Source organism: Phodopus roborovskii, unplaced genomic scaffold (assembly GCF_943737965.1).
Source record: "Phodopus roborovskii unplaced genomic scaffold, PHOROB, whole genome shotgun sequence".
In the NCBI taxonomy this organism is placed as follows: Eukaryota; Metazoa; Chordata; class Mammalia; order Rodentia; family Cricetidae; genus Phodopus; species Phodopus roborovskii.
The window spans coordinates 3,701,412-3,718,026 of NW_026126550.1; the positions used below are offsets into that span (position 1 = coordinate 3,701,412).

The following is a 16,615-nucleotide window of genomic DNA, read 5'->3' on the forward strand; positions in this document are numbered from 1 at the left end:
CTACAAGCTTGTCTACAGACCAATCTTATAGAGGCATTTTTAAAATTAATGTTCCCTCCTCTCAGATAACTTTCATTTATGTCAAGTTGACACAAAACTATCCATTATGACATCTGACAACTAGTAAAATTGAGATAAAAAGAACAGAGAATCTAGAGGCTAGTACAAAAGTCACAGGGCATAGAGTCATATGCCCAGCTTTTAACCCTATAAATTGGTGCTCAAACTAGAGCAACTCTGATCTAAAACAAAGACCGAGCTGGCCTGGAGAAGATGGCTGATTGTAAAGTGCTTGCCTTGAAAGCATAAAGATCTGAGTTTGGTCCCCAAACCCACATTTTGTCAAAAAGCCAAGTGTGCTAGTGTGTGTTTATAATCCCAGCAGTAAGGGGGGCAGAGAAAGAAAGCCTCCTATGGCTCACTGGCCAGCCAGTGGAGTCTTCTTGGTGAATTTTGGGCCAATGAGAAACCCTTTTTCAAAACAAAACAAAAATCAGCACCTGAGGAATGACAACCATTGTTGACCTCTGACCAGCACTCACATGCACACACACATTGCCAACCTAAACCTAATGACATTAAGCACAAACTGAGAACTCTTTTAGGGAAATCAAAGGGTGTTCACCAAGTAAACTACAAACAGCTTTATTTATTTCCAAAATAAATGTCTTCTGAATTTCTAACTTGGATTTTAATTTAGGGGATGATGATGCCTTGGTTAATACTCCAAGGATAAATATAAGTAGCATAGGAAATTGTTTTTTTGTGCAGAAGAAAAAAAATGTATAATGACTATCTGGTGTAGGCTTAACCAAATATCTACACTGACCCAATAGAAAACAGACCCAGAACTGAGAGATGAAAATGTACTCTTCTGTGGAGATAGTGAAACCCTGTGTCCCCAGTTAATTGTGTCACATAATACCATCAGGGCAACATTCATGGAAGTGTGATATACACTTCTTACAACATGCAGCAAGTCATTACAAAATTCATAATGTGAAAGATAAGATTGGCTTCCTGTAGATTATTTATGAACTAGCTACATATACATTAAGGCACCCAGTCCGAATAACAGCAAAGCTATAACTTACTTCTGTGCTAAATAATGTAGGCAGAATTAAATTATGCACAGTATTTAATTAAGTTTACATCCAACTAATTGGTGATTCAGATGCTTACTGACCTAAGCTGTCACAGTGGCTAAAGCAGAAGTTTCTCGGCCACTCCTCAGTATGGAGTTCTTGGTAATATGTGCCAGGCATGGCATTGACCAAGTGAGGAGAAACCAACATCACCAAGACACTGATGAGGTGAAGGGCGTAGCAGACAAGGAGAGCCAAATTCTCCTGGCATCACTTTCAGAGGTAGCACTAGGTTCCTACCTTATACCTGTGGCTCTGACAACCCATGGTGGCCTTCAAATGAACTAGAATCCAAGGGTAGTTTGTCCTTGCTGAATTCTGCTTCTGTGGGGAGGAAAAGGTTGAAACTTCTCCATTTCAGCCAGGAATCCAGAACTGGCCCTTCAGCTTTGACATTCATTTCCTGTTTACTCATGCTTATCCACACTCATTTAGGTACCTGTGAGCCTGACCATCCTCTCTTCTGTGTGGGCATGTCACAGTCCTCCTTGGAGCTCATTGTATATGGTCATATGAAAAGGAGGAAAACAGAAAACCTGGCTGTTGTCATATTTTCAATCTGGAAGACTGCTAAATCCAGACTATATTCAAGGAGGACTTAGATTTCAGAAGTTTTCTCACAGTACAAATGCCATCTTGCTTCTGTCTGAAGACTCTGTGCTCTGGGCTTTTCTAAGACACAGTGTTGAATACTCGTATTTTCCTATGATATTATGGATTCTAGTCCCATTTATAATAAAAGCCCAACTATGTTAAAGCCATCCCAAGCCACATATGAAATTTTCAAAATAATATTATTGTCACTTTATTATATCATATTGATATAACTCACCTTCTTGGGGCACATGTAAGACAAAGTTAAGGCTGGTGACATAGCTGTTGGTAAAGTATTTTGCCTCATATGCATTAGAACTAGAATTTTATCCAAGTAGCTTGTAAGAAATAAACTTGATATGGTGACACATACTTGTACCCTACTGTGGAGCAGAGACAGGTAGAACCCTAGGACTTGCAGATCGGTCAGCCTAACAGACATGACAAGTTCTAAGTCAGTGAGACCCTGTGTCTCAAAAAACCAAGTAAGACAGTGCCTGAGAAATGATAGCCATGACTGTCTTCTCTGTTTTGCATGCATGCATGTGTACACATATTAAGTACACCTGTATGAACACATACACTATACATATTTGAATATCCATATACACTGCTTATAATATACATGCAAAATCTAGTAAATGACCAAAGTTACAGATTTGTATAGCAGTTGTTTGTATTTAATACATATCATATGGTGATTATCTTCAGCCATGGCTGCTACTTTCCACAGAACAATATCCCCTAGCAACAGAAACCATATCTGCCTTTCTTGTTTGTATTTTGGCTGTCAGATGATATCTCAAGGGCAGGTCTATCATGTGTGAGAGTGAATACTGCCAGGAGTTATCGGGCAAAAGCTGATACAGGGCTACTCCATCCCAGGCCATGGGGATTACTGATGACCTTTCTGCTCCTATCCAAACCCTGAACACAAGATCATCACTCCCAAGGGACCCTGGGTAATGTTCATTAAAATAGTGAATAAGGTATATCATTTAAAGTGCTGAGAAGCCATGTTACAAGCAGTTTTTCCCGCCAGCCTGGTCCCACAGCCGTGTTAGCCCCAAATAACACACAGAGACACTGTATTAGATATAAAGCTGTTGGCCTATTACTAAAGTTTCTTGTTGGCTAGCTCTGTCTTAAATATTAACGCATTTTTATCAATTTATATATTTCCACATGGTCTTATCATACCAGAAAGAGGGTCTGGAATTCTCTCTCGGTCCTACATTTTGAATCGCTTCCCTACTACTTCCCGCATCCTCCTTGTCTCCTAGTCCCGCCTATCTTGCTTTCCTATTGGCTAACAGTGCTTTATTAATTAACCAATAAGATAAATATATTTACAGAATGACATCTCCCATCAAAGCCACAACTTTACATCTCTATTGAGGTTAAGGTCAACATGGTCTACATAGCAAGTACCAGGACAGCGAGGACTACATAAGACCCTTCCTAAAAATTAGAGAAAGGGGGAAGAGGGTGGGGTTAGTTAAGAACTCTGTCTTAATCTAGGATTTGTTATTTTTTAGTAAGTTTTTTTTTTTAAAGGTAATTGGTTTTTCTTGAAATGGCAAAATGGGGAGATGGGAAAGTTAAACTGATGTTACTCAGACCGTTACTACAAAGTATGTGTCATATATAAATTTAGGTAAGATGGGGGTTGTCTTTTAATATGGTTGAAGTCATTCACTGAATTCTCAAATTACATCAGTATTTCCATTATACACCTGAACCACTTTGTGATTTTATAGTTTACATTTTGTAGAATGAGCTTGAAATTATTTGAGTTGTAAAAATTATGCATTTTAGATTATTTTCATTGCTAGGGAGTTAAACTGTGAAGAAAGCCTTAATAGTTTTTTCACATTGTATGATGCTACACGGTTACTGTAAACACTGAAAATATAATTAGTTATTTTTTACATTTGCATAGCCTCTAGTAGAGTGTGACTTAACATTGCATTTTTGTTCTTTGGGTTGTGATCCTTTGCCTTTAACAACTTAACCACCACTCCAGACTGATAACATCATATTTTAAAGGCATACTAGGAACCCACAACTCAGCCACCATATAGGACCATACTCCACAAGGGCCTGGGTATTCACCACAAACTGTCTTAAACTTCTATCCTGTCTACTTAAGTTGGAACTTGTAGATTGACCCAGACTTCTTTGATTTTCCTTCTTCTCTGGGCATACTGGGTTGAAGTTACGGAGCATAGCATGTTGAGTGTTGTTCGTATTCTGCTCTTAGAACACTCTCATTAAGGCTTGGCTTTTAATTTTCCAAGGTTTCCCTCTGCAGGTGGTGCACATGGGCTGGGTAAATGAGAGGCTCCAGAGAGCTGATGACACCTCTCAGACCTTCAGATCCAAGTTCCTGGCCCTGAAAGGCTCATCAGTCTACATTTTCAGCACCCCTCCGGTAAGGATGCCTTTGCAGCTGATGAGGCGGGGTGATTGGGTCCTGGAAGGAGACAGAGACAGGAGGTTTGTTCATGACCTTCTCCAGACCTCAGTGGTTGGAATGGGTCCTGCTTACAGATTAACCACCAATGACTTACTTTGACCTCATAAAGGAATTCATTTCTGACTTTCAGTTCAGACAGCCAGTGAGATATGGTTATAGCATTTCTTTGCTTCAAATATCAGCTGGTGTGGAGGTGGGGTGCAGACAGCTCTTTGGTTGAGTTATACGGTTGAAGGATCCAAAATACAGTCAAAGCAAAACACAGCCCCCCCCCACTTCAGATATTTCTAACTAAATGTCTAAATAATGAAATTTCCAAAGTTATTCTTTCCCACACAATTTCTAGATTTGATTAAAGCGAACAGCCTGCTCTAGTGGGACTCACCACAAAACTGTGAGGATGGATGCTGTTTTCCATACTTCTATTTTCCAAACCCCACCTACCCACACTGTTCTCAGATTGATCAAATGGGTTATAAGAGCTCTGCCTAAAAGCTCATCATTTGAAAATTTTTATTTTAACTTTCAGGATGCTGACCACTAGAACTAACAAGTAATGAAACTTCTTTTAAAGTCCCTGAGAAATCGGGATCCACAAAAATAGCGAGATAAATTTCTACCATTAAAATGAGATAAAGTAACACAAATGTTTGGAATCATTTTATATTTTCAGAAGTACCCTTCACTCGGCTCCCCTCAGGGTATGCATCCTGCATAAAATGTAAAGCTAAGTGTGGGGAAATGTACCCTCTAAGGAGTACTGCTGCTTTCCCTGACTTTCCCCACTAATGTGCTTTATGTTCCCCAGGATAGGATTGGGACAACCATGTGTCTCTCTAGTTACAAATTCTTTCTTTAATTAAAAAGATCTTACATTGTAAATTTACTTACATTACAATCACCATCATATTTGCATAAGCATGGATTAAATTCTCCTGAAAGTAAACTAATTAGTGCTCCTTAAAGTTGCTAAATTAATTTATGTGGTTTTATCTAAGAGAGTAAGTGGATATTTTTGAGTAGTGTTAGAGTCTTCCCTCATATTCAGGTATGAATATGTCAGTAGCATGCAGGTAATGTGAACAATGGGGACAGCATGAGTGTGGTGTTTGTCTGGCTGGATCCTTGGTTATGATGGGTGATAGTGCCACATCCTTTCCATTTTTTCTGTAGTAATTATGAAAGAAACCAAATGGTGAAAGGCAGCATGATATGTGAATGAATATTCAGCCCAAAGTCAAACTGAAGTAGAAAGTTTCATTTTTACAGATCCTATGTCTTCATATAATTTTCAATTGTCTGGTGACATAGCTGTCATTGCTATCCCTATAAAATGATAATAGAGTAGATGCTGGTTAGGAGGTTAAGTGACTTACATAGACACTCTCTGATGGCTGAATAGTCACTGGCTGGGTAATCCCTCCTGTCGGAAGATAGTGAAACCCTACAGCTGTGCTCAGTGAATTGGAAATGTCAGAAAACTCTCTAAATGGGTTATAATGGGGAAAAAAATCATTGGATATTTTTAGGTGCAGGGAGCTAGCAAATCTCAAAAACATTTTGTATTTTAAGCCCTCAGATTAACATGAAGCAGTCCTTAGAGGGCAACAAAAGTTGTTTTATTCTACAAAAGAATTGTAGAGGGTAGGTGAAGGAAGCCCATCCAAGCACTTGGCCAAGTCAGCTATCCACATAGGCCTGTGCTCCACATAGCAGGGACATCCAGGACAAGGGGTGTCACAGTGTGGAGCAGTGTGATGGCAACCACAATGACCAGCCACACCATTAAAAGTAGACATGACAGCTATTTCCATTTACAATTAAAGGCAACAAAAGAAAGAGGTTGTAATTAGTTTCTGAGAAATTTGAGAGCCTTGATTACCTATTGTACAGCATCAGCAAGAAGGAGTGAAGACGAAAGTACAAAACAAAACAGCTTAGAAGCCAGACCATGAAATCAGGGTCTTCATATTTGTTTGTTTTTATACCATTGACATAGTTCAAGACCTATCCCTTTCTAAAGACAAACACGTGAGGTTCACTTGCTTGCTGTATGCTCAAAATGACCAGCCCTTTATTAAATAAAAATGTAAGAAACTGCAAGCAGCCTAGACAACATGCTAAATAGGAAGATAAAAATTTACCTTACATAATACAGTGGTGTTGGACAAAATTAAATGTTTTAGACAATTCATTTTTTATCTATAATAACCAAAGCATATTTTAAAGCAAGATAGGAAAGATTGTATGGAACAATGAAGAATTATTTCTCATCTCGGTGGAATAGGCTGCAGGTTAATAACTTGAAGCTACAAGTTCTCAGCATAATTGTCCTGCTTCTCAGCCAGGGACATGAGACAACTTATTTACATTCCTTATCCAACAGTTTCCCCAGTTACATGTCAGAGATAATAAATCTTGACTGGAATATCCCACCAGGCCATAGTGAACACAGGATGGCTTACTTGCATAAGTAAGTTGAAGCCTCTGAAGCATATAAAATTTAAAAGATAAAAGCCATCCACTATTAGACAGCTTTTTTGTTGTCATAGCAATGCACACAATATGGTAAGTGAATTTATACCTAAATATTTGTATGTGTTTCCTAGGCCTAGGATTTATATCTTCACATTACTAGAAATATCCAATACCAATTTTTACAATGCCTAAATCTAAAACATTGTTTTAATTAATGTTATTATTTATGTAACCTTGAATGAAGCTTAATGTCCTTGGATCAGGAACAGGTAGTTAATGACTTGCAGAGCATCTGGTGTCAGGTTCTCAGGGTGTGGGCCCAGCAGTGTCTGTGACCCCATCATATGCAGAGGCCTGAGCTTCAGATGGGACCTCTCAAGGTACTGCTCTCTATGTAGATCTTTTGCAGCAAGTAAAACACCCATCCACCTCTCCATAGGACAGACTTCTTCTCAGTAAAGTCACCGTGTCCTCTCTAGAGGACAGAGGTGGAGTCTCCTGTTCCAGGAATCTAAAGCTACACAAGTAACTTCTGGGGAGAAGAAACTCTGCAAATGTTCCTGAATGATTGTCATTACCTTCTCTGAAGTGCTTACAGGGCAACCAGCCTTCATCCCAAGGGCCAAGTGTAGGCATTTATAAAAGCTTGACAATGAAGAAAAGTCAAAATGTTCACAGGCTATAGTTCTCAACATGTCTTGTCAGAATTTTGAAACAGAATCTAGAAGGACCTAAAGATTCTTACTATGGGAAATTTAGAAAGAGCTAAAATAATAATAACCTTCAATCAAGGACAGTTTGTTTCTGAGTTCCTTCAGGGATTGGGGGAAGAGGGGCAGGAAGATACAGGGTCAGCATCTTTTGAACTGAGGTGTCCTGCTGAAGAAGAAGCAGACTCTGGTATGAAAGGAACCTTACCACCATCTATTCCCCACCCTGTAGCTCCAAAGCCCTCAGAGATCCTGAAAGGATAGAGATGGAAGGTTGAGACTCTCAGCCCCTCTTTTCACTCTGCCTGCCTTCATTGATAGAATATTTATTTCTAACTTGCAAATGAGAATCCAAATGGTGATGCTTCAGCTACTCATGTTTTCAAACACCATTAAAATGTGTTAAAAAAGTAAGGTTGTGAAATCATTTTAACAGCATCATGTAGCATTAGTGTAAACATTATGTAACAAAGGCCCTTGTACCCACAAGAAATATTAGCAGTAAATTTAAGAATGTCAATTAGGCAGATATATCCTATCATCTGTAAAAGTTCATCCAGAAGGAACTGAATTAAGTAAAGTTTGCAAAGGGCAGGCAAGAATGTGTACAATGTAGAATTGCCACATCATCCTGATATAACGTGTATCCCATGGTAACCTTAAGAGATACCAACATAGTATTATCTTACAGCCAAAGATACTGCTTTACCAAAAGCTGCATAAGGCCAGACAGGTCAGAAAGCCATCAAGTGCCTTTGTTTGGAGGAGCAAAGACATTTGATTTAAAATTGTTGGCCTCTTCTCACGTGAATGCCTTGCTATTGTGCTCTTTGGAATGCACCTTGAGGAGGTCTGGAATCAGTTGGTCTAGTCTCAGCCTGTGTTGATTCTACAACACCCAGTGGAGTTACTATCAGGGCCAGTGATTGACACGAGAAGCTACTTTCTGGAGAAGCTAGCTAGATGATAGCTCAGAGTGCTGTGTTGAGTGCCCCTTCTCTCTCTCTTTGAGGTCTTAACCCTTACCTGAGAGGAGCATCATGAAAATATAATAGAGACGGACCCTTTCACTTGAGCAAATGATATCACAGAAAACCTGGTTTACAAAATCAGGAACTCGTTTTTTTTTTTTTTTTTTTTTTTTTTAAGGGTAGCAATAATTAAATGCATGCCTGTAGTGTTATCTGTCTTGCACAAGTAAAGCCTGGCTGGGAGTCAGAGAATGGAGCTTGCCATTAGCTAACCATAGAGGTCTGGAGGTCTGTACAGCTAGACAGGAAGTGATGTAGCTGGGCAGAAACAGGATATAAGCAGGGAAAAACAGGAAATCACTCTTTTTTCTGCTGAGACAAGTAAGAGGTAAGATGTGCTGTGCTTGCTCCTTCTCTCTGATCTCTCAGCATTTCCCTTCATAGCTGACTCCAGCTTTTTATTACCTAGACCAATTAAGAACTCCTCTTACACATGCCTGTGGTGTAAATGCAGTGTTTTCTATCCAAGATCCCCCAGTCTTTCTCTCTTTCCATCTCAAAAGCTTGCCACCAGACAGGGAGAACAGTGTAGCCTTGCAGCTTCTCACAAGTGTGGGTGGATACTCAAGCCTGGGGTCACCTGAGACCCAATTGTTCACAAGTGTCAGCAGAAGCTGAAGTGGCCACCTCATTTGCCCTACTGGAGAGTCCTTTCTGATACACCACTGTCACTCAGAAATTAAAACCGAGGTCACTGAGCTGCATCTGAAACACAGTGGGGCCAAGGACCTCTGTGTTGGAGAGCTTGGTAGGTGAAGTACCCTTACCCAGGTTTCAACCCTGAGTGCTAAGGCAGGGATTTGTAGATCTCAGTAGAACTTCACTCTAGTCAACATATTATTGACCAGGTGGACCTGAGATTCTGAACTTTGCATCTGTTTAGAATATGTGAATATATGTCAAATGGCTGTTCATGTCAACTGTTTCCTACTCAAGCAATGTGGATATCAGGATAACCACTTGAAAGGTTGTTATATTCAGATTCAGAATCCACAGCCAGGTTTAAGAGCTATAACTAATAGAAAGTAAAAAGAGCTGCCCAGAATGTGACAAATAATTTGCTGGTAATTTTCTGCAAGGAGAAATTCAGACTCCTCCAGTTTGCCTTTCTACTGGATTACAGGTGTCTACCCCACAATCACATGGGGAGGGGCTGCTGTGCAGGCTAGAACCAGGCTGGCCACAGCCTATCAAGTCTGAATACTAGCTCTGTCTCACGTTGGGACTTTGCTGAGCACACATGCTCCTCTCTGAGGATGTTGCCTGTGCCCTGTCTCCCAGGGCCTGCTGGGTTGCAGACCAGGGTGAACTGGGTGTTGCAGAAGCCTACAGGGATGCAGTATATGGCAGGCTCATGTGCCTGGCTACTGTGTCTTTTCTCTGGATATGAAGAAAAACTTCTGGCCTTGGTCTCAGCTAAGCCTGTAAGAAGAGAGAGCAGGAATCCTGGGGAAAAGGAATGAAGAGAGAGACCTGGGTGTTTTTGTTTTTGTTTGTTTAGTCTTTTGAAAAGAGCTCCATTTTAGTATGGAACAGTACAAAATGAAACAAACCAGGCAATTGAAAAAAGAGCAGTAGGGGAGAGGTGAGGCACCTCCTTTAGTCTCCCAACACTGCAATTCAATTCAATGTGAACCACGTGGAGGAACAAAATTAAATAATGAGAGACCTGTTTTTTAAACAGTCTGATTTTAGAGAGTTTTTGGTTAACAGAAAAAGCAGACAATAGAAGGGAGCCACACCCCCTCCTGACCCTCCCTGCTCCAACCCATTCAGGCCACTTTGCCTCTGTATGACATATTGCTACAGCAGAGACATTATCAGTAACCAAAGACTTTGAGGCCTATTGTGACTTCCAGCAATGCATTTGCCCTAAGTCCAATGATAAAATGTCTCTTCCCAGAAATCTCAGCCCTTCTACCTCATCTCTATCTCTGTGGAGTTCTCTTCCCTGAATCTATCACAATGTTTGAGGTGATAAAGAGCAGGACATGATTTATGCACAACACAAGCTGAGAGCCTCAGTCCATTTCAGCAACTCAGGGTCTAGAGTGGAGATGGGGTTATCCTCATGGGATAGCCATAACCTGCTGGTAGGAAGACTAAGAAGGAGATTAGGCACCCAGAAAATACCCTGAATAGAGCAGAGTAGGGCCTGGAGTTTGCAAATAATAGGAGGCACCACCTCCTCCCACCCTTACCTTAGAACACAGCTCAGAAAGCAGGCTACTCTGACATATACTGATAACAAGTTAATAAGGAAGATGCATTTGATACAGCAGGATTTCAAAACATAATATCCTGAGTATGATAATCAGGGCACTGTTAGAATGATTAAAATATATAACCAGAATCTAACATGTTCACCATAAAAGTTCAGGCTTACAAAATGATGAATCTACACACTGAAATTTTAAGCTACCATTTAAATTTTATTTCTGAAAAAATAATAATGACATGGGAAATACTTAATTTCACAAACTATGTTTTGAAAAGGAAAAATTAAGAATATAGAATATTCTTATAATGCATATTTAAACATCACATCAGCTATTAAGGGAACATGTCTCCAAATAACGTGTTTAGTCGTGTGTGTGTGTGTGTGTTTTAATTTTCTCAAAATAATCAGCACTTTTCTAATGGGAAAGCTGAGCATGGTGCCTGCCCATGTATGATTTATTTTTGTCTAGTAATATCAACAAAACAAGGCCTCCGGGACTGTACCCCAAGAGGCATCTGCATCTCCCTTACCCTGGTGAGTGGTACTACATATAGGTCAGGAGGACCAGAGCAGCTCCCGTTTTGGTGTGCATTGTCTTTGAGTTAGGATGATGCAGTCTTGGGAGATTTTGAGCACTTTGGCCTGTGGGCGGTGGGGGGCTACAATGATACAGCAAAGACCAACCACCTCTTCTGGTCCCAGAAGCCATGCCTGGCCTGAGTGTTGACCCAAAACCAAGCTTCATGTTAGCAGCACGTTTATCCTACTTGCTTTCTATTAGGGTGTACATTTCCAGTGATTAACACTGTTGTTGTTCAGTTTCAGTAGCAGCTGGCTCTGGAGCAATGACAGGTTAAATGGTAGCACATCAATGTTGTTTGAGTGTCAAATTCACTGTTGGCTAGTGCTCTGGCTTCAGTGGCTTTGTATCTGAGTACCTTGGCAGCATTTTGTGTGGGGGAATAATTGCCAAGAAGCCACCAGCTGATTAAATACATGTGGATTCAGTGCTTCAAACACATCACAGGAAACCACTGTTTAGGTTTTATTGGCTGTAAGGCTAAGTGCATGGCCAGCAGAAGAAACCCAAATCTCTCACACTGCTGAGAATTATATACTTTTTGCCAGAAACATTTTAACTCTGAGATCATATATGTGAATGTAAATTATAAATCACAACACATCACTCAAAAATGAATAGTTATGAGCTATGATGTGTCCAACCATCAAAAAACATATTCAAGTAAATTGATTAGGTATTTTTCTACTTATTTCTGAAGCAGAAATGTCTAGAGAATTTAGTTCTGAATAATAGACAGCTGGTCAACAGTATGTCTGCTTGATTGCCACACTATCTCACGTGCATACTCTTCTTACATTTTCTACATTTAAACTAAAATTTAATTGACAGGTAATACAAAAATAGATCCCTAAAATTATCCCCAGGAGTATAAAGTTCTCATATTACCAGTGTATGTCTCAATAAAGTATCCTTTGTATCCCCGTTGCACACTAGGGAAGGATACAACATCAGAATCCAAACCAGACTATAAAGTTCATTGTCACCCAGAGCAAGGGAAATGTAGCACTATGTTGAGACATGCATAATCACTCCATGATGTAAGTGCTGCAACTCTAATCTGAAAGGCTTCCTCTTCCTACACAAATGTGTCTTTCTGTCTCCCACAGGTAAGCACACTGGATTGGGGACGAGCAGAACGTGCCTATAACCTCTGTGAGGTGCTGTTTAAAGTTCACAAGGTGGGTATCCTTGCCATTCGGATGCTTCATAGAGAGAAGATGCCCCTCAGATGACAGAGTGGGAAGAGTAATATTCTCATTGAGGGACACAGGATTTCACTGAGATTCAGGGTCTCAGTTTCAGAGGAAATTCTCTTGTTGGAAGTTTTGTTTTATCTTTTGTTTTATTAATCTTTTGTTTTTTTAAACCAGAGTCTTATGCAGCACAGACTTGTCTCAAATTCAGTCTAGATTAACCCTCCTGATTCTGTCAACCAAGAGCTGCCATGATGGTGGCAGGCCCCTAAGACGCTTGCTAGGTATGCCGACACCATATCCTTCAGGTCTCCTGTGACATGAACTATAATTTCCAGCTCTTTAAGGCCAGGGCAGTGCACTGGAGGGATTCACAACCGTCTCTGTGTTGTGGTCATCTGGAGGGAGCTTCACCCAAGGCAACGGATCTAATTTTACATGCTGTGAGATGTGACTCACACATCTGTGCTCTCTTTACATAAAGGTCCCTGGGAATGTTGCTATGTGCCTAGATCTGAGAATTACTGCTCAGTGTTTCATAGTCTGTTCTGAAATAAGTCTTTTAAATAAGCTACATTTTATTATACCAATTATGTAGAGTTATTAGATACCAAGCTAGATATATCTCGGTGATCAGAGTTTCCTTTCATCTTAGCACTGTTAGCAAGACCGTTTAAATACATAGTTGCTGTGATGAATCTATTGATGAGAATGATAGTGGTCTTCATTTATACTACTGTTGTCTTTCCCTTGCCCTGCTCCAGTTAAAGTTTATTCATTCAGTTATGAACTCCTTCACCACAATTTATGGTTGAAAAAAGAGAAAAAACAGGAGCACACTTTGTCCCTGAGCTAGAAACCCATCATTGGATAACAATTCACCTCCAAACTCAGGAGTTACAACAGCAGCCGCCATCTTGTAGCCCTGGGCCTGAACTCCTCTTAGAAATACTGAACCCAGGCCCTCTGGGGAATCAATGTATACCAAAAAGCCTCAGTGGGCTTTTCTCAGTTTGTTGGGTTGAGTCTCAAAGTTATTAACTTTAAAAGTAAAATATAAAATATAGTAGTTGTCAGTCTCTTAGGAGGAAAGGCTAGTTTCCTATAATCAGAGTCTGGGCATAGCTTATGTACAATGTCTTTGTGGGTTATTTCTATAGTGTGTAAGAGCAGGAGCCCATTATAGAAGTTTTCTCTCAGTGTTGCCTGTTGCCTGCTTCTATACCCTTCATCTGGATGTGGTAGCAACTGGTGGCATCCAGGTCCCTGTAGCTAACCTTGATGGGAGGAAATCACCAGAGGGTGTTGCTGCTCCTAGACAAATGCATCAGGAAGGCATATGGAAGATATGGCTGCCAGTTGTCTGGTGAGTCTGGTGGATTACCAGGCTATATATATTGCATTCCTTCTTTTTGTTTGCTTCAGCTGTTGTTCTGAAAATGTTGCTAAAGCACTCATCCCATTTGGTGGTTGTGAGGAAGTGATGACCTCCATCATACCAGGCAAATACAACCCTCTTCCCAAATGGTGAGCTGGGTTCTGTAGTCTGGGTTCAACCTTCCAATCCTGACCCATCTCCAATCCATACTATTTTTCAGTTCTGGCTTTCAGACAACTACTGGCTGCAGGCAAACTTTTATCTGGGTCTCCAAGATTTTGACTGTGAAGATCCCAGGCCATACTGCTTTAGTGTCCTGGCCAGCCACGGGAAGAGCCACAACTTCAGCGTGGAGCTGGGTAGTGAGTTGGCCGTGTGGGAGAAGTCATTCCAAAGAGCAACTTTCCTGGAAGTTCAGAGAACTGGGGTGAGTATGTTATGGGGTTCATACTTTTCTCACAATCAGATTTTAGACAATATTTGATGCCTAGGGGGATGGAGTATAAATGAAGGTTTATTTCAGGAATGTGAATCGTGAGAGGTGAGCATTTTTTCATCCAAGTCACCATGTCAAAGCAGGCTTCCATGATGAGCAGGGCTTTCATTAATAAGCTGGGCTGTCTGTCATAGGGTCTTGCCTCTAGTTCATGTGTGCATTCATATTTATTGTGAGGAGAGAGCCAAATCTCCTTCTACTGTGGGACTATCCTGCCGCAGTAGGAGGAGTTTGCAAGCTACCAAGAAGCTCACAGATGGCTCTGAATCACTTGGGTGCCCAATATTTTAAGACACTTAATGGCCTTTCCTCTCAGACTTAAAAGTCCAAGGGAGAATATGATACAGTGATGCATCTGAATTGCTTCTCTGTTCTCAAAGACAGGGAAATAAATCATCCGCAAATTCAAATGTGTATCCACTGAGCGGATAAGGAAGGATGTATTGTAGTTTCTGTTATCGTAAACGTGGGCCTCTTTGCAGGACATGTCCTGCTGGAGAGAAGAATGACAGAAAATAAATGAAGCAATGCATCAGAAAAGGTCTGTCTCCTTGCCAAGAGTCTGGGCTCATGACCAGCCTGGTGATGATAACTCTAAGAGTGTGCACATAGAAACTGAAGACAGTTGCTTCATTTCCAGTATAGAAAGATTCTGTCGCTTGGCTGCCAACATATGCATGGGCTTTGTGATGGGCTGAGCAGTCACTGGGACCTGATCACCCCTGAGGATTCACATGCAGTCTGTAAGAACACTAAATGCCCAAACACCCAGATGTCCACAGAAAATGAATGTTGGCTCCACCCAGCCCCTGAGATCTTCCCCTGAGCTAGCCACTATGCATGATACGGTGTATCATGCTCTTTGATCCTCATTAGGATCTTGGAGCTGAGACACCAGGTCACTTTTTGCAGGATATGACCTTGAAAGGAAACCCCACAACATTGGCTCCCCTCACTCAAGCACTTACTGGATGTGATAACTTGTAGCCACCTAGAAATCTGCTACACAGGTAGTCCATACCACCAGAAGTCAACTTTGTGATGCCTCTTATAGGGAGGGGACTTTGGCACTATTTTTGCTGTGAGGACTGCAGCATACGTTCTGTTTCTAACATGAGAGCCGGAGACACAGGATAGTACCCATCTGTTTAACATGGCTACTGTTCTACAGAGCTTGGGTCAGGAACCTGAGACAACCTAGTCAGGTAAATACAGTCTCCCTGAAAGACAAGTGACAGACAACCAGGAGTTGTCTTGAGAGAAAGAGGAAGCTCAGTGTTAGACTGAAGCTGGTAGCCAGTCTTCCCAAGGTGGGCACAGTGATTCAGTCAGATAAGAGTGTCTGCAGTGCTGATAGAAAGGAGGACATCTTCCCACAAAGGTCAGTAAGTCCTTCTTTATGTTTAGAACTGTCATTTTCTAAAAGAGAGTAGAGGCCTCCAAGGAACTGGAGCCGTAATAGTCACAACATCTATTCTCCACAAGATGACAGTGTTCAGACAAGAGAGAGAGAGCAGAACAGTCCTTCCTTATAGGACAGGTCAGAGAATCAAGGTGTGAGCTGGTGAACCTGGGGGAACAGAGGGAGGAGGGAGACAGAGGGGGAGGAATAGAGAGAGAATGGGAAGGAGATAGAAAGAGTGGAGAAAGGGGGAAGGAAGAGGGGGGAAGGGATGGCAAGAGGGGGACAGAGAACGAGAAAGAGGAGAGAGGAAAAGACAGGGAGGGAGAGGGAGAAGGGAAAGATAGGAGAGAGAAAGAAACAGGGAGGGGGAGGGAGGGAGAGAGGGAGAAGGATGGAGGAGGGAATGAGTGGGGAGGAGAGAAAGAGACAGGGAGGGAGGGAGAGTATTGAAAGTAAGGGAGGAAGAGAGGAGGCAGATTCTGAAGAAAATACTACCAGCATCCAGTACTGATCTTGTATAGGTCTTTCATGATTGATAGGGGAGGAGTAAGTGTGTCCTAGAAACTCTGAAGAGTCTGAAGGCTCCATTCTTATTTGATACTTCCTTCTAGAGACTAGAAATGTCCCTGCAGCCATTTCCAAGGCTCTACCCAGGAAGTGACTCACAGTCCATGCATTTCTGTGGTCCCCATGGAGAAACAGGTAGACAGGAGAGAGAATGCCTTTCTGATTTTCAGACAAGATCAGTCCTGGACTTCCACTTCCTCCTTCTGTGACTTGTTCAAAGTAGTTCTCCACACTGCAACCTGATTCCTAAAGATGGAGGATTTTAACATAGACACATTGAAGAGCTGTCCTAGAAGTTACGCTGCTGTCCATGCATACTTTCCTACACACCACAG

General features: G+C 41.2%; 1 protein-coding gene across 1 annotated transcript in view; it reads left to right on the top strand.

Annotated features, from left to right (window-relative positions):
* Sntg2 (syntrophin gamma 2) overlaps positions 1-16,615 on the top strand; it is a 196,301-nt gene that overhangs the window by 136,483 nt on the left and 43,203 nt on the right. The window contains exons 12-14 of the mRNA XM_051201296.1: positions 4,054-4,173; positions 12,348-12,419; positions 14,033-14,239. Coding sequence (XP_051057253.1) covers positions 4,054-4,173; positions 12,348-12,419; positions 14,033-14,239 — 399 coding nt within the window. The remainder of the gene's footprint in view (positions 1-4,053; positions 4,174-12,347; positions 12,420-14,032; positions 14,240-16,615) is intronic.